The sequence below is a fragment of the Aristolochia californica genome, unplaced genomic scaffold, assembly GCF_029961685.1.
Source record: "Aristolochia californica isolate CCGP_79_NKW_82.1479 unplaced genomic scaffold, dmAriCali1.0.hap1 SCAF_14, whole genome shotgun sequence".
NCBI lineage: Eukaryota > Viridiplantae > Streptophyta > Magnoliopsida > Piperales > Aristolochiaceae > Aristolochia > Aristolochia californica.
Window position 1 is genome coordinate 24,917,519 of NW_027181815.1, and position 13,277 is coordinate 24,930,795.

Below are 13,277 nucleotides of genomic sequence, written 5' to 3' on the forward strand. Positions count from 1 at the left end.
AGTTACAGCTTGTGATGGTCCAACTGGTTCATCAACCGGTACAAGGATAATTGGTGTTGGTTCAGGTGAGAAAACAGGATCAGAAGGTATTTTCTCAAAAAAAAAAAAAAAAAAACCAGGATCAGAAGGTAAAGTCACATATGAAAAGAGTGGTACATCCTCAAAGAAAGTAATATCAGCAGATACAAATGTTTTTCTAGTGGATGGACAAATACATTTTTACCCCTTTTTTGTGCGAGAGTACCCAAAAAATACACACTTAAATGCCCGGGGAGACAACTTATCCCTGGAAGACCCAATACATGAGCAAAGCAGACACATCCAAACACCCGGGGAGAAATAGCAAATAATGGCACGGACGGCAAAAGAACCTGTATAAGAATTTTTCCTTCTAACACAGATGGAGGCATTCTATTAACCAAGAAACAGACTATATGAACAATATCACCCCAATAAGGCTTGGGCACATGCATATGTATCATCATTGTCCTAGTTATGTCCATTAAATAGTGATTCTTACGTAAAGCTACACCATTTTGCTGAGGTGTAAGACACATGATGTCTAATGAATAATTCCCTGTTCTTGACAAAAGACTTGGAATTTATGATGCACGGACTCGATGAGATTATCAGTAACACAAGATATGAAACAAAGCAACAAACTGATTTTTTATTTCATTGAAGAAAATTTTGAATACATCAAAAGCTTGAGAATTTTCCTTAAGAAGGTAAATCCATGTACACCTACTGAAATCATCGATAAAAGAAATGAAATACTTAAGACCAAACTGACTAGTCACAGGACAAGGACCACCCCAGATGACTGAGTATACAATTTCAAATAGGTCGCTGGTTTTATAAGATGAGATTGGAAACGAACTTCCGTGATGCTTGCCTAGTTAACACGACTCGCACTTAAAAGAAGAACTAGACGAAAGTTTTGTTACAGATAGATGACCTAGCCGCAAGTGCTACTGTAGAGGAGAATATGTGGTATGTAACACTTGAATACTATTATGCCGATTCTCCAGGTAGTATAGCCCATCTCTCTCACGAGCGGAACCAATCGTCTTCTTTGTCGTGAGATCCTGAAAAGCACAATGAGTAGGATAAAATGTGAGGGAACAACTCATTTGAATTGGCTAGCTGATTAACCGACAATAAATTTAGAGGAAACTTGGGAACAAACAATGCTGATTAAGGAGACAAAAAAGAAGCAAGAATAACATTGCCTACTCCTTGAGCAGGAGAGGTAGAACCATTTGCAAGATTGAAATGTCTAACACAAAGACTTTTTTTTTTTGAGAAGTAAGTGTGAATGTATTACTGAAAAAAGGATTACAACCTTAAAAAACTAAAGAGACATTTCCTCCACAACAAGGTGTTGGAGGGAAACGCCTTTTTTAGCTTGAGCATCAGTTAAGTGATTAGCTGATCTTGGAACATGTTGCCAAGTACAATGTAAAACAGAAATTAACTTACAAATTTCCTCAAATAACTCCCAATGACGCCACGGAGGTTTGGATGGCTTTGTGCACCAGTTGATAATGACTTGAGAATCTCCTTCAACAAAGAGGGCACCTTCCTTTTTTTGTTTAAAAAGTTTCAAACCGTTGTACAGCCCATGTAATTCCGCGCTAGTAGAGTCAGATATACCAATTGGACCCGCATATGTGAAGATAAGATTGGCTTGTTCATTGTGAATAACTCCACCAAAACCAGCCGGTCCCGGACATCCAAGAGCACTTCCATCAAAATTTAGCTTAAAGTACCCAGGAGGGGGTTTGGACCATTCAACCATTTCAGGAGCTCTTGCCGGTTTAGACATACCTACAGCATTTCGCCAATTTCCTCGCATGTTTGTCCCTTTCAAGTTGTAAAATTCTTTGCGTTGGAGAACCCAAGAAGTTACTTGACCGATAATCTGATCACAGAGAATTTTCTGAGGGAGACCTTTTTGATTGAATTTTCGATTATTTCTTTCTTTCCATAAATTCCATGCAATGTGTCCAACACAGCAAGAGATTAAAATTTTTCCCAATTTTGGGAGACGAGAGCTAACCAAAGTTAGGATGGTGTTCTGTAAATCTTGTGATGGGCAGTATGAAATACCGATTTTATCCATCAATTTGGTCCAAATTTTGTGAGCATATGCACAATGTAGAAGCTTATGATCTGCTGTTTCGGGAGATGAATTACAAAACGGGCATTCTGGGTTTGGAACATTAACGCCGCGTCTTTGTAAAGCTTCAGCAGTTAAAATTTTCTTGCGGCATATCGTCCAGGTAAAGAACTTAACTCGAGGAGGAATAGGGAGCGCCCATGCAAAGGCAGCAGGATGTGCCTCTTGGGGAATCGGATATGCAATCATATGGTAGTACGCAGAAGAAGTGGAGAACGTACCTTGTTTGTTCGGCGTTCAGATAAGTGTGTCAGTAAAGCTTTTTAATGTCACTTTTGAGAGCATATTGACCAGGCCAGTGGCTTCCAGAGCTTCAGAATCATTCAATGCTCGCCGTAGATGTAGATTCCAGCCACCCGAAGGTTGCCAATGGTCAGAAACCATCGTGCTATGAGATCTTGATAATTGATAAAGACGTTGATGACTAACTTGCAAACTGCTAGAGCCTATCCACCAATCTGTCCAGAATAGAGTTTCTTTTCCGCACCCGATGTAGCATTTGACGACAGACTTAAAAGATGGCAAAAATTTGGCAATTTTCTTCCAAACTGGAGATTACTTATAAAACCTCCCCCCGTCCATCCACCAGCCATGAACTGTTCCGGACTTCATTATAACCATTCTACGCCACAACAGATTGGGTTGCATGTTGTATTTTCAGATCCACTTCATGAGTAGTGCCTTGTTTGTGGTAGCAATGTCCCAAATCCCGAGCCCCCCCATTATAATTGGCTTACAAACATCTTCCCATTTTACAAGATTAAACTTTTTTTCCCCATTTGGCCCATCCCATAAGAATCTTCTTTTTAAAAACTCTATTCTATCCCGAATAGATGCAGGACAATGATGCAAGGATAAAAAATAGGAAGGAATACCGTGTAGGCAAGATTTGATGAGAACCAACTTACCAGCTTTGGATAAAAATTTTCCTTTCCATGAAGCGAGACGCTTCTCGAGACGCTCAACAACCGGGAACTAGGAGTTCTTTGTAGGCAATAGTGGAGTCAAAGGCAAACCCAAATATGTGCTTGGAAAAGATGCACACTTACAACCCAGATAATTCGCCATTGAATTTAGAATGGAGGGTTCAATGTTAAATCCAAAAATTGAGGATTTCTCCCAACTAATTTTTTGACCAGTGGTCAATTCAAAGATGTTCAACACAGCTTTCATGTGTTTAACTTGTCTCATGGACCCTTCTCCGAAAAGGATAGTATCATCAGCATATTGTAAAATGGGAACATCATGGTTTGGATCAACAAAAACAGGGTTAAGCCAACCCGAAAGTTTTGCAAAACGGATCATAGAGGAAAGGTATTCTCCTACGAGAGTAAAAATGAACGAGGGTCTCCTTGTCTTATCCCCCTAGAGGCTTTGAAATAACCACGAGGTTTACCATTTACCAAGACAGAATAAGAAGGAGAGGAAATACAACTCCTCATCCAAAATTTCCATCTTGTGCCAAAACCCATATGGTCAAAGAGATAATCAACAAGTTTCCAGTGAACCCGATCAAAAGCTTTTTCAAAATCAATTTTCAGGACAATCCTGGGAAGGGATGATTTTTTGAACGAATCAAGGAGTTCATGAGCTGTTAGAGAAGAGTCCAAGATGTTTCTGTCACGGATAAAAGCACTTTGACAAGGATTAATTACCTTGTAAAGGACTGCTTTCAACCGATTGGCCAAGAGACGCCCAATAATTTTATATGAACTGGAAGTAAGGCTTATGGGACGAAAATCCTTGGGTAACTCTGAATTTGATTTTTTAGGAATAAGAGCAATAAAAGATGCGCCGATCCCAGAGTGTGTAATCCCCACTTGGTGAAAATTGTGAATGAAGGCACAAACATCATTTTTTAATAGGTCCCAAAAACAGTGGTAAAACTCACCATTAAACCCATCTGGTCCTGGGGCTTTATCTTTAAGAAGGCCAAGGACAACCCGTTCAATTTCTTCAAGTGAAAATGGTTTTTCAAGATCTGCAGCGTCTTCACATGAGATACGCTCGAAGTCAAGCTGATGGAGTTTTGGTCTTCTGAAACAGTCTTCTGAATATAGTTCTGTGAAGTACTTCACCAAGAGGTTAGAAATGGAGGCACTATCCGTAATCACTTGTTCTCCGTTACAGAGAGCAGTGATACAGTTAGTCCTCCTCCTGGCCGAGACGATGGAATGGACAAACTTTGTATTCCCATCTCCCTCGGCCATCCATCGAAATCTTGAACGTTGTTTCCAACGAACAGATTCAGAACTAAAAAACGAAAGATATTCTGAATTTAAATTATTTCTAACTAATAAATCAGAAGGAGAGATTAACTTTTGTTCTTCTAGTAGATCCAACTCAGAAATGCGACGGCGAATCGATTCTTTCTGGGAAGCAGCAGAAATTCGGAGATTTTTTTCCCACAGTCTGATCTTTGGCTTGAGGGCTTTGAGTTTCAGAGGGAGGGCCCAGGCCGGGTTAGGATGACTTTCCAGCTCGAGCCACCACATTTTGAAGAAGGGAATGAAGGCCTCTGTTAACAGCCAAACATTCTCAAAACGAAAAGGAGATCTTTCCCACGTAACTGTCCGAGTGTTGAGTTGGATAGGCCAATGGTCAGATCCTATTTTATTTAGGACTTGGCCAGAGACATTTGGGAAGAGGAGGTTCCATTCTGTATTTACAAAGTAACGGTCTAATTTAGACAAAATAGGGGGGGTTTGGCGGTTTGTCCAGGTGAATTTTTTCCCCGAGAGAGGAACCTCGGATAGAGCAAGTCTATTGATAAAATCAGAAAAAGCTCTCATGGTTGATGAGGTTTGTGAGGCAGGAGGGCTTTTGTCAGAGCAAAGAAGAGTTGCATTGAAGTCTCCTCCAAGGAGCCAAGGGAGGTCCCATAACTGGACAAGCTGGAGGATTTCCTCCCAGAAAGTTGCCCGGTCACGGTAACGAGTAGGTCCATAGATGCTGGCTAGTGCCCAAGAAGTTCCGAGGTTGTGGTCGAGAAATTGGAGACCGATTGAGTATTGACCCGGAACGACAGATATTGCGTCAAAAGCAGTTGGATCCTAGATGACAATTATGCCACCGGAATGGCCAATTGCATCCACATTTGCCCACGCAGGGTTGGTGTCATACCACAAATCACAAACAAGTGAATAATCAAAAGACTGCAGCTTAGTTTCAAGTAGAATAACAATTTTTGGTTTAACATCAAAAAGCGCTGCTCTGATGAGGGTTCGCTTATACGAAAAGCCGAGCCCTCTGACATTCCATGATAGAACAATCATGGAGCTCGGAAGGTGTTGATATTCTGCATCGCCAAGCCAGCTTCAAGATAGCCCGAACAGAAGATGTTTGCAAGCTCCGTCATTTCAGAAAATTCCTCTTGAGGGAAATCTTGTTCTTGCTCTAGAAGAAATAGGAGGAGATCATCCCGCGGAGTGGGAGTTAAGGCCATGGTTGGAGTAGATTTGGAGATTATGGCTGGGGGCAGGTCGGACCAAGTTGGGAGGATTTCAGAGGGGAAGGCAGGGGGGAGATCGAGCCAAGGAGGACGCTCCATTGGAAGGACAGGGGGGAGTTTGGAGGGGGGGAAGGTGGGGGGGTGGTGTCTTTGACTTTGTCTTTTCCTTTGTTTTTTCTAGAAAGTGGGGGGGTGGTGTCAATTGCTTTATCTTTACCGTTTTTTTTTTTTTTTTGTCTGGAGTAGGTATACAGGTAAGGGGTTTTGACATATTGTCTTTCGGCATTGGTGTAGGGGAGGGGTGATTTTTTTGGGGGTTGAAGTCTCCATAGTGTCCGTGTGGGGGTTGATGACTTAAAGGGGGGTGGGGCAGAGGATAGTGGGGGAATGGATATATAAGGTGGGTGGGGAGTAAAAAGGAGGGGTCAAAATCCCAGGTGGAGTCATTGGAATTTGAGCAAAGGCGGGGTGAATAGGGAGGGCTTAGCGGGGCTCGAGGAGGATTTGTGTATAGGGAGATTTTTGTCAAAGGAGGGTCTGATGGGGTGGCAAGAGGAATGGGATGTTGGGTGATTTGATGTGGGAGGGTTGAGGGAGGGGGGGTCGAGGTCGAGGTGGATAAGTCTCGAGAAGGAGCCAAGGTTGTGTGTGATATAGTGGAGAGATGGGGGTTTGTCGAGGTGGATAAGCCTCGGGAAATGGAGGGCGCACAGGTGGCGTTTGATAGGCGAGGTGTACTAAAAGATCATGGACTTCGGGAAGCGGGGGATTTCGGGTAGGGTGGCGGAAGGGGAGGTGGTTTAAATATGAAGGGACGGGAGGTCGACATGATGTGGGTTGAGGGGATTTGGTGATTGATGTGATCGATGGTGGCGTGTAGGAAAATTTTGGCCGCGGTGGATGTGATGGTTGAAAAACGTCCCGGGGCTCGAGGTTGCCAGATCAGGGGGACATTGGGGGTACCATTGATTTGAAGAGGTGATAAGGGTTTTTTTTGTGTTGGGCATTAGAATTACGATGAGAGGAGGGGTCGGTCAAGGAGTAACTCCCTCCCACCAACCAACTGGGGAACGGAGTAATTCCTACCCAACGACCGTTCCCTCTGATCTAGCGCCTCTAGTAGGACAATGCCCAGGATGGGGCGACGATCGAACCAGTCTGGGGAAGCAACAGCGGCAGCAGCAACAACTGGAAGAAGAAGAAGATAAGGAGGAAGAAGAAGAAGATAAGGGGGAAGATGAAAGTATTGAAACCGAAGATAGCTCAGGAGCGAAATGGCAAACTGTAATCTACTCTTTTAAATAAAAAAATAATGACAACATACCTGGCATGTGTTTGGAGGCTCTTGAGTCAAGAACCTAGGATGGTGATGAGTGAACATGATAAGCTGCCATACCTGAGTCAACATTGGTAGAACTAGGAACTGGGATGGAAGCATGACCTACAGATGCTGAGGTCGAAGCAACAGAGATATGGGGCATGCGCTGAGCAATCTGTTGCTACTACTGTATCAATTACTGCATCTCATCTGGAGCACCTGGTGTAACAGACATAGAAAAGTCTAAACTCTCATTTCCACTATTAGGAGTTGTAGAATTAGCCCATGTAGGCTTCCCAAACTTAACCCAACATCTGTCAGGATATTGATTCTATCTGCCACAGTAAACACACTTCCTTTCTGACTTACCATCACCACATCCTCTACCTTTACCTCTAGAGGAATCTGTAGGGGCTGATGTAGTGTTGGAAGCATTAAAATTGGTGGCTTCCATTATCTTACCTCTTTTACCTGTTCCAGGTACAATAGTCTTCTCAACCCTCATAATCTGATTCAAAGTGGTAGAGAGTAGGGATCTCATCTAAAACTAACACCTGGGCTTTAATAACATCAAATTCAGCACCTAAACCATCCAAAAGTTTTGCAACAAGCAAGGGATTTTGTTGTTTTTTCAACTCATTTTCATCTGTTGTAAACGGATGACATACATTTATCTTCTGCCATGTGCCAAAGAATGCACTACAATATTCTATATGTATACAACTTTTGAACCCAAAAAAGTATGTATACAACTCATAAACTCGAGAGAGATTACTTGCCTGTTCATATAAAAATTCTAGAGAAAGCCACATAGCATTTACTGTCTCATGGTTCATCACTTGATTTCTAAGAGTAGAATCAATACTATTGACAATCTAGGTCATAACCTGATTGTCTTCTGCCTCCCAATCATCTTCTGGAGGCACTGGAGGATCATCATAGATAATCTTCAACTTCTTTCTACCCTTAAGATACATTTTGACAGACATAGCCCAATTAAGATAATTAGGCTCTATCAATTTTTCTGAAGTAATCATGATGCTATCCTTTCCATCAAACCCAGAATTTACTCTAGCCGGAGTATAAACTTCTCATGTCTCAGCTATAATACTAATATTTGATTACAAAATAACCAATTTAAGTTTCCAGACACTTTCCAGATTTATCACCAAAGTGGGCCTCACTCACAAAATTAGGGTTAGGACAAAAATAGGATATGCATACTTCTACAATCTTATAACCAACAATTTACAGCTATTTCAACCAATATCATGCAAAAGTGGTAGCAATTAGGGCTGATGTCATGAATTGGGTGATGATGCAGGCATCCAAGAAGAACCGTATGTTGCTACAATTAGGGCTGATATCATGATTCTTATGTTGCTGCATTTAAGATCAAGGCATTGAGCCTCTATTCTCTATTTTTTTAACAATTTACATGTATGGAATGATATGGTATATCAGTAAATCTTTTCTAGTTTCTTTTTTGTTCGAAGGTGTGATTGATTGCTTTGTGTTTATCTAGAACAGCTAGTTAATAGTTCAAGCTGCTTGTTTGTAGGAAATTGATGAACTTTGTGAAGAATGGGTCCCTGAACCTCTTATTCCTCCTCTTACTAAAGAGATGGATTACCAACCTCCAGTTTTAGAAAGGTGATGCATTGACTTCTGGATAATTGCATCTCTTCTATCTTTCTAGGATAAGTAATATGTTCACATTGAAGCTTGTGCAGGAAACACAAAGTAACATGCTCTATTACAAGTTACTTGTATTCAACAATTCCCCTGAACTGGACATTTTTTGAAAGTTATGCTTATCGAATATCATCAGGCCCCATACAAGACCATGTGAATTGAGTTTTTTGTCTTGTTAAATGTGAGCAGGTATCTATTGTTAACTTAATTATTAAATAAATTTTATGGAGGAGTTGATACTTAGCAGTATTCTTTGGTTGGTAACTTTTCCCTGTCTGAAAAGGATGATATTTATATGTTTGTTTTGCTTATTATGTTTCTTCGAACGCATGTGTTGAGGCAATGTGAATCATTCAATGTTAATCATTCATGAGGACTTCTTTATGCGTATCTAGGGATGGAACGGGGTTGTGTTCGGGCTAGGGATTTGAAAACCCAACCCTGTTCTTCCTAGAAGATCCCCATTCTGTCTCCACCTTGTACCCTCCAAATTCCCACATCCCTACCCCATCTTCCACGCACTTGATTAGGAGCTGTCATCACTGTCGTTTTGGTTGGTCCCGCCGTTAATTTCAACCTTAAACCCTGCAATAACTACTAATTAACAATCTTATTAAAATTATAAAAATTGGGGTGGAACTGGGTTAGGCATAGGGTGGGATTCAAAAAACTCTCTTCTTATTTGGAACTTCCTCTTCTTGACTCCAGGCTAAGAAGTCATCTTTGGAGTCCAGTTATTGAAAATTTAGAAGGAAGATTATCTACTTGGAAGAGTAGATTATTATCGAAGGCTGGGAGACTCATCGTGTTGAACCCATGCGTTGCTGGTATTCCTAATTATTTTCTCTCGTTCTTACCATGCCCAATGGCTGTTAGCCAAAACATTGAAGCTTTAAAGAGAAGGTTTCTGTGGAGAGGATCAAATGGGCAATTTAAATACCATTTAGTGGCCTGGAATGATGTTTGTAAACCGAAATCTCATGGAGGATTGGGGATTCAGCTTATTCAAACGATGAATAAAGCCTTTCTTCTTAAATGGCTATGGAAATACAATAATTCTCCTCAGCTTGTTTGGAGACTTATGGAAGCGACTAAGGTAGGTGTTTCAGATTTTTGGTGGACTCAAAGAGGAAAAAATAGAATCTTTCCTCACTCTGGAGAGCTTTTGTTCCCCTTGTTCCTCTATTTGAAAAAGGCATAAGACTCTATGTGGGACGTGGAGACAAGATTAGATTTTGGGCATATTGGTGGACTGATAAAGGCCCTTTCTGTGATAGATATGGTTTACTCAAAAGGATAACCACATCCTATAACGCCACTGTTCAGCAAGTCTGGACTGGCAATGATTCCTGGAATTTCAATATCAGAAGAGGTCTGAATGATTTGGAAGCTAATGAGGTTTCTAATTTTATTGATGAGCTTAATTTGGTCAAGATATATGGAGATACGGAAGACAAATGATACGAATGAGAGATAATAGTGGTCTGTTTTCAGCCTCTTCAGCTTATACATATATTAGTGGATGGACTGATAATGAAATTCATGATGCAGCTGTTGCTTGGAAAACTTCTGGTCCATTAAAGATTTGCTTTTTCCTATGGTGTGCTCTTTTGAATAAGATCCTAACAGTAGATAATTTGAGAAGGCGAGGTAATCATCTTCATTGTCCCCTCCTTCCTCTATGCAATGAGGCTGATGAAACAGTCAATCACTTATTATTACACTGTCCGTATTCTTGGAAGATTTGGACTCATATACTGGATACGATTAGATTTCAGTTTTGCATCCCAATGACTCTCATTGGCTTGTGCAAAATGGTTCTGGGCTTCAAAATTCAGAAGTTGGGAAAGCTTATCATATTAGCATGTATAGCTCATGTCCCTTGAGGTATTTGGAAAGAGAGAAATAACAAAAGATTTAATGACAAGTTCAGACCTGTAAATGAGTCTGCGTCAATGATTATAAGGCATATCTTCTCTTGGCTACACACGCAATCTGAATTCAGTACTGTGAGAGATATCTCCCTAGGGATAATTGGAATATCATGGCTCATATGACGGTTCCATCATATCCTCCTATTTTGGTTAGCTGGATTTCACCTCTTGTTGGTTATTTGAAGCTCAACTTTGATGGTAGTTCAATCTTGGTCTAGCAGGAATTTGAGGACTTATAAGAGATGCAATGGGTCTCCAACTTCTAACTTTTGCAGGACCACTAGAATTTTCAGATTCTACCAATGCTGAACTGAATGCTCTTCTTTAAAGTCTTGTGACTTTTCGGGACAACTTTATACTTCACTCATTATTGAAGGAGATTCAAAGGTGGTTATTGAATGGTGTTCTAAAGTTAAAGACCCTCCTAGGTGATATCGGAGAATTTATCATCAAATAATGAATATTAATTCCTCCCTTGATTGTTATTGGTCTCATGTACCTAGATCAGCAAATGATGTGACTGATTCTTTAGCAAAACAAGGAGTTTCTCTTCAATCTCTTGTTATTAGGAAAACTCCCTTGAAAGTTGTAAATTTTTCATCAAAGTATCTTATTCAAAAAAAAAAAAAAAGTGTGGCTGGAAAATTGGTTGAATTATGCATTCCTTATTCTAAGTGAATCACGTTGTATATATAAAAGAGAAATAGTGAAATTCATCAAAAGTAGTGAAAATTCACTCTGTGGGGAATGTTTTAGGTAATGAGGTGGCATCTTGTCATCCTCCATGTCACTCTTTGATTTGAAACAAAAAGGTTCAGGTATCCTCACCCTTTCCATTAAAATTTCTGGTTACACACATTAACACAGAGAACAATATTCTTTAGAGAAAGGAGCTTCACTCTCTTTCCCTACACGATCTACTGTCTTAAACAAAGATATTAAATTTTCTGTGTACACGAAATTAATGCATGGAATAAACAATGAATGTAGGATAAGATTTTTTTATTTTTTTTAAGTATCTTTTTTCTTGTCAACTTTTTTATCCTAGAAATACCAAATGTAAAACAAGAGGTAGTGGCTTTAGTTGGGAAAAATGGATAAAGACAATTATCATATGTTTCTTGGTGGGTTTTCCATTCCCTTTCATGAGTTGTTTGTGCAGTGCTGCAGGACCACATACAACCATCAATGGCAAGGAAGTTGTGAACTTTGCTTCAGCAAACTATCTTGGATTAGTGGGGCATGAGAAATTAATAGTAAGAATCAACTTCCCATTTTTACAGTGTTCTTCTGTTTTCTTTAATTTCATACAAACTATAGAAATCTGATTTCCTATTGTTACTCAGGAATCATGTACAACTGCCCTAGAGAAATATGGTGTTGGTTCTTGTGGTCCACGTGGTTTCTATGGTACAATTGGTAGGAATTTTACATCTCTTTAGTGCATACTGTGTGTTTTCAATAGAGGCTTGGGAGTTGTTTGTCTCAAGAGATGCAATTATCTAAACCTTTTGCATGAAATTCAGATTCTCACCTTGACTGTGAAGCCAGAATTGCAAGATTTTTGGGAACACCAGATTCAATCCTGTACTCTTATGGAATTTCTACTATATTCAGTGCAATACCAGCTTTCTGTAAGAAGGGAGACCTCATCATTGCGTGAGTCTGTGCTTTCTTTTCCTCTAAACTATGTCATTTGTTATGTATGTTCATTTTCTATTGGTTTTATGGATAAACCATGACAGATTGCAATATTGAGTTCTTTCTCCTTAGTGACAAAACAGTTACGAGTCAATTGAAAGTTGACATATGCTCTTTAGAACCTGTGGCATAATTAATTGATGGCTACAGCCAATGTTGTTACTGTTGGACAAATTGAGTAATCTTTTAAGTTAGTTTGAGTTATAGCTTGCAAATGTTGCTCTGGTTTCACTGTTTGAGTCGTTCTACTTTGATAAGGTGTGCAAAGTTAATGGTTTGAACAGCTTTCACTTCAATTTTTCATTTTTAGTTGCTAGCTCGATTTTCCTTGTAAAACAAACTCTAAATGTGAACCTTATGCTGTTAGAACTGTCTTTCAGAAAAAAATAATGATTTAATGAGGAAAGTTTCTATTCACATAAATGAATTACTTGTTAATGAGTTTTGGCACCGCTTGCGTCATCAATGTTACTCGATAATGCATGAATCATAGGCATCATCATCAGGGCCTTGTGCCAACTTTGTTGGGATAGGCTACACGTATTCTCCTCCTGCATTGTGAGCCTAGCCTTTGCTACTTCTATTACTAGTTTGCCCTTCTCCCCACTTTTATGCACATCAGCATTATCCATCCTCTTTTTCTTGTCAGTTTCTGAATTGACTATTTACAGTTTGGAGTCAATCTAGTGGTCATTTGGTAATTACTTTAATAGCTTAGGATAAAATAGTCTTTTCTGCGTAATCAGTAGTAGGAGGGAGAGGATGGTTGTTGCTGGCCCGAGCGGTTGGACCTTCCCAGCCAAGCTCAAGCTGCTGAAGCCGTTGCTAAGGTCCTGGGCCTCTTGAGAAAGGCCTCTTCCTCAGCCGAGAGAGCCTCCGTTCTTACTCAGATTGCCACTCTAGACTTAGAGGAGGAATCTAGAAGCCTCTCTTACTCGGAAGTAATTCAGAGATATGCCCTCCAAGGGCAAATGCAGTCCTTCGCTCACAGTGAGC

General features: G+C 40.2%; 1 protein-coding gene across 3 annotated transcripts in view; it reads left to right on the forward strand.

Moving 5' to 3' along the window:
• The window catches only part of LOC137949922 (long chain base biosynthesis protein 1b-like), a 51,441-nt gene that overhangs the window by 24,898 nt on the left and 13,266 nt on the right, over nt 1-13,277 (forward strand). For all 3 annotated transcript variants that reach the window (XM_068796168.1, XM_068796169.1, XM_068796167.1), the window contains exons 4-7: nt 8,513-8,604; nt 11,743-11,836; nt 11,927-11,999; nt 12,107-12,239. In XM_068796168.1, the coding sequence (XP_068652269.1) occupies nt 8,513-8,604; nt 11,743-11,836; nt 11,927-11,999; nt 12,107-12,239 (392 nt within the window). The remainder of the gene's footprint in view (nt 1-8,512; nt 8,605-11,742; nt 11,837-11,926; nt 12,000-12,106; nt 12,240-13,277) is intronic.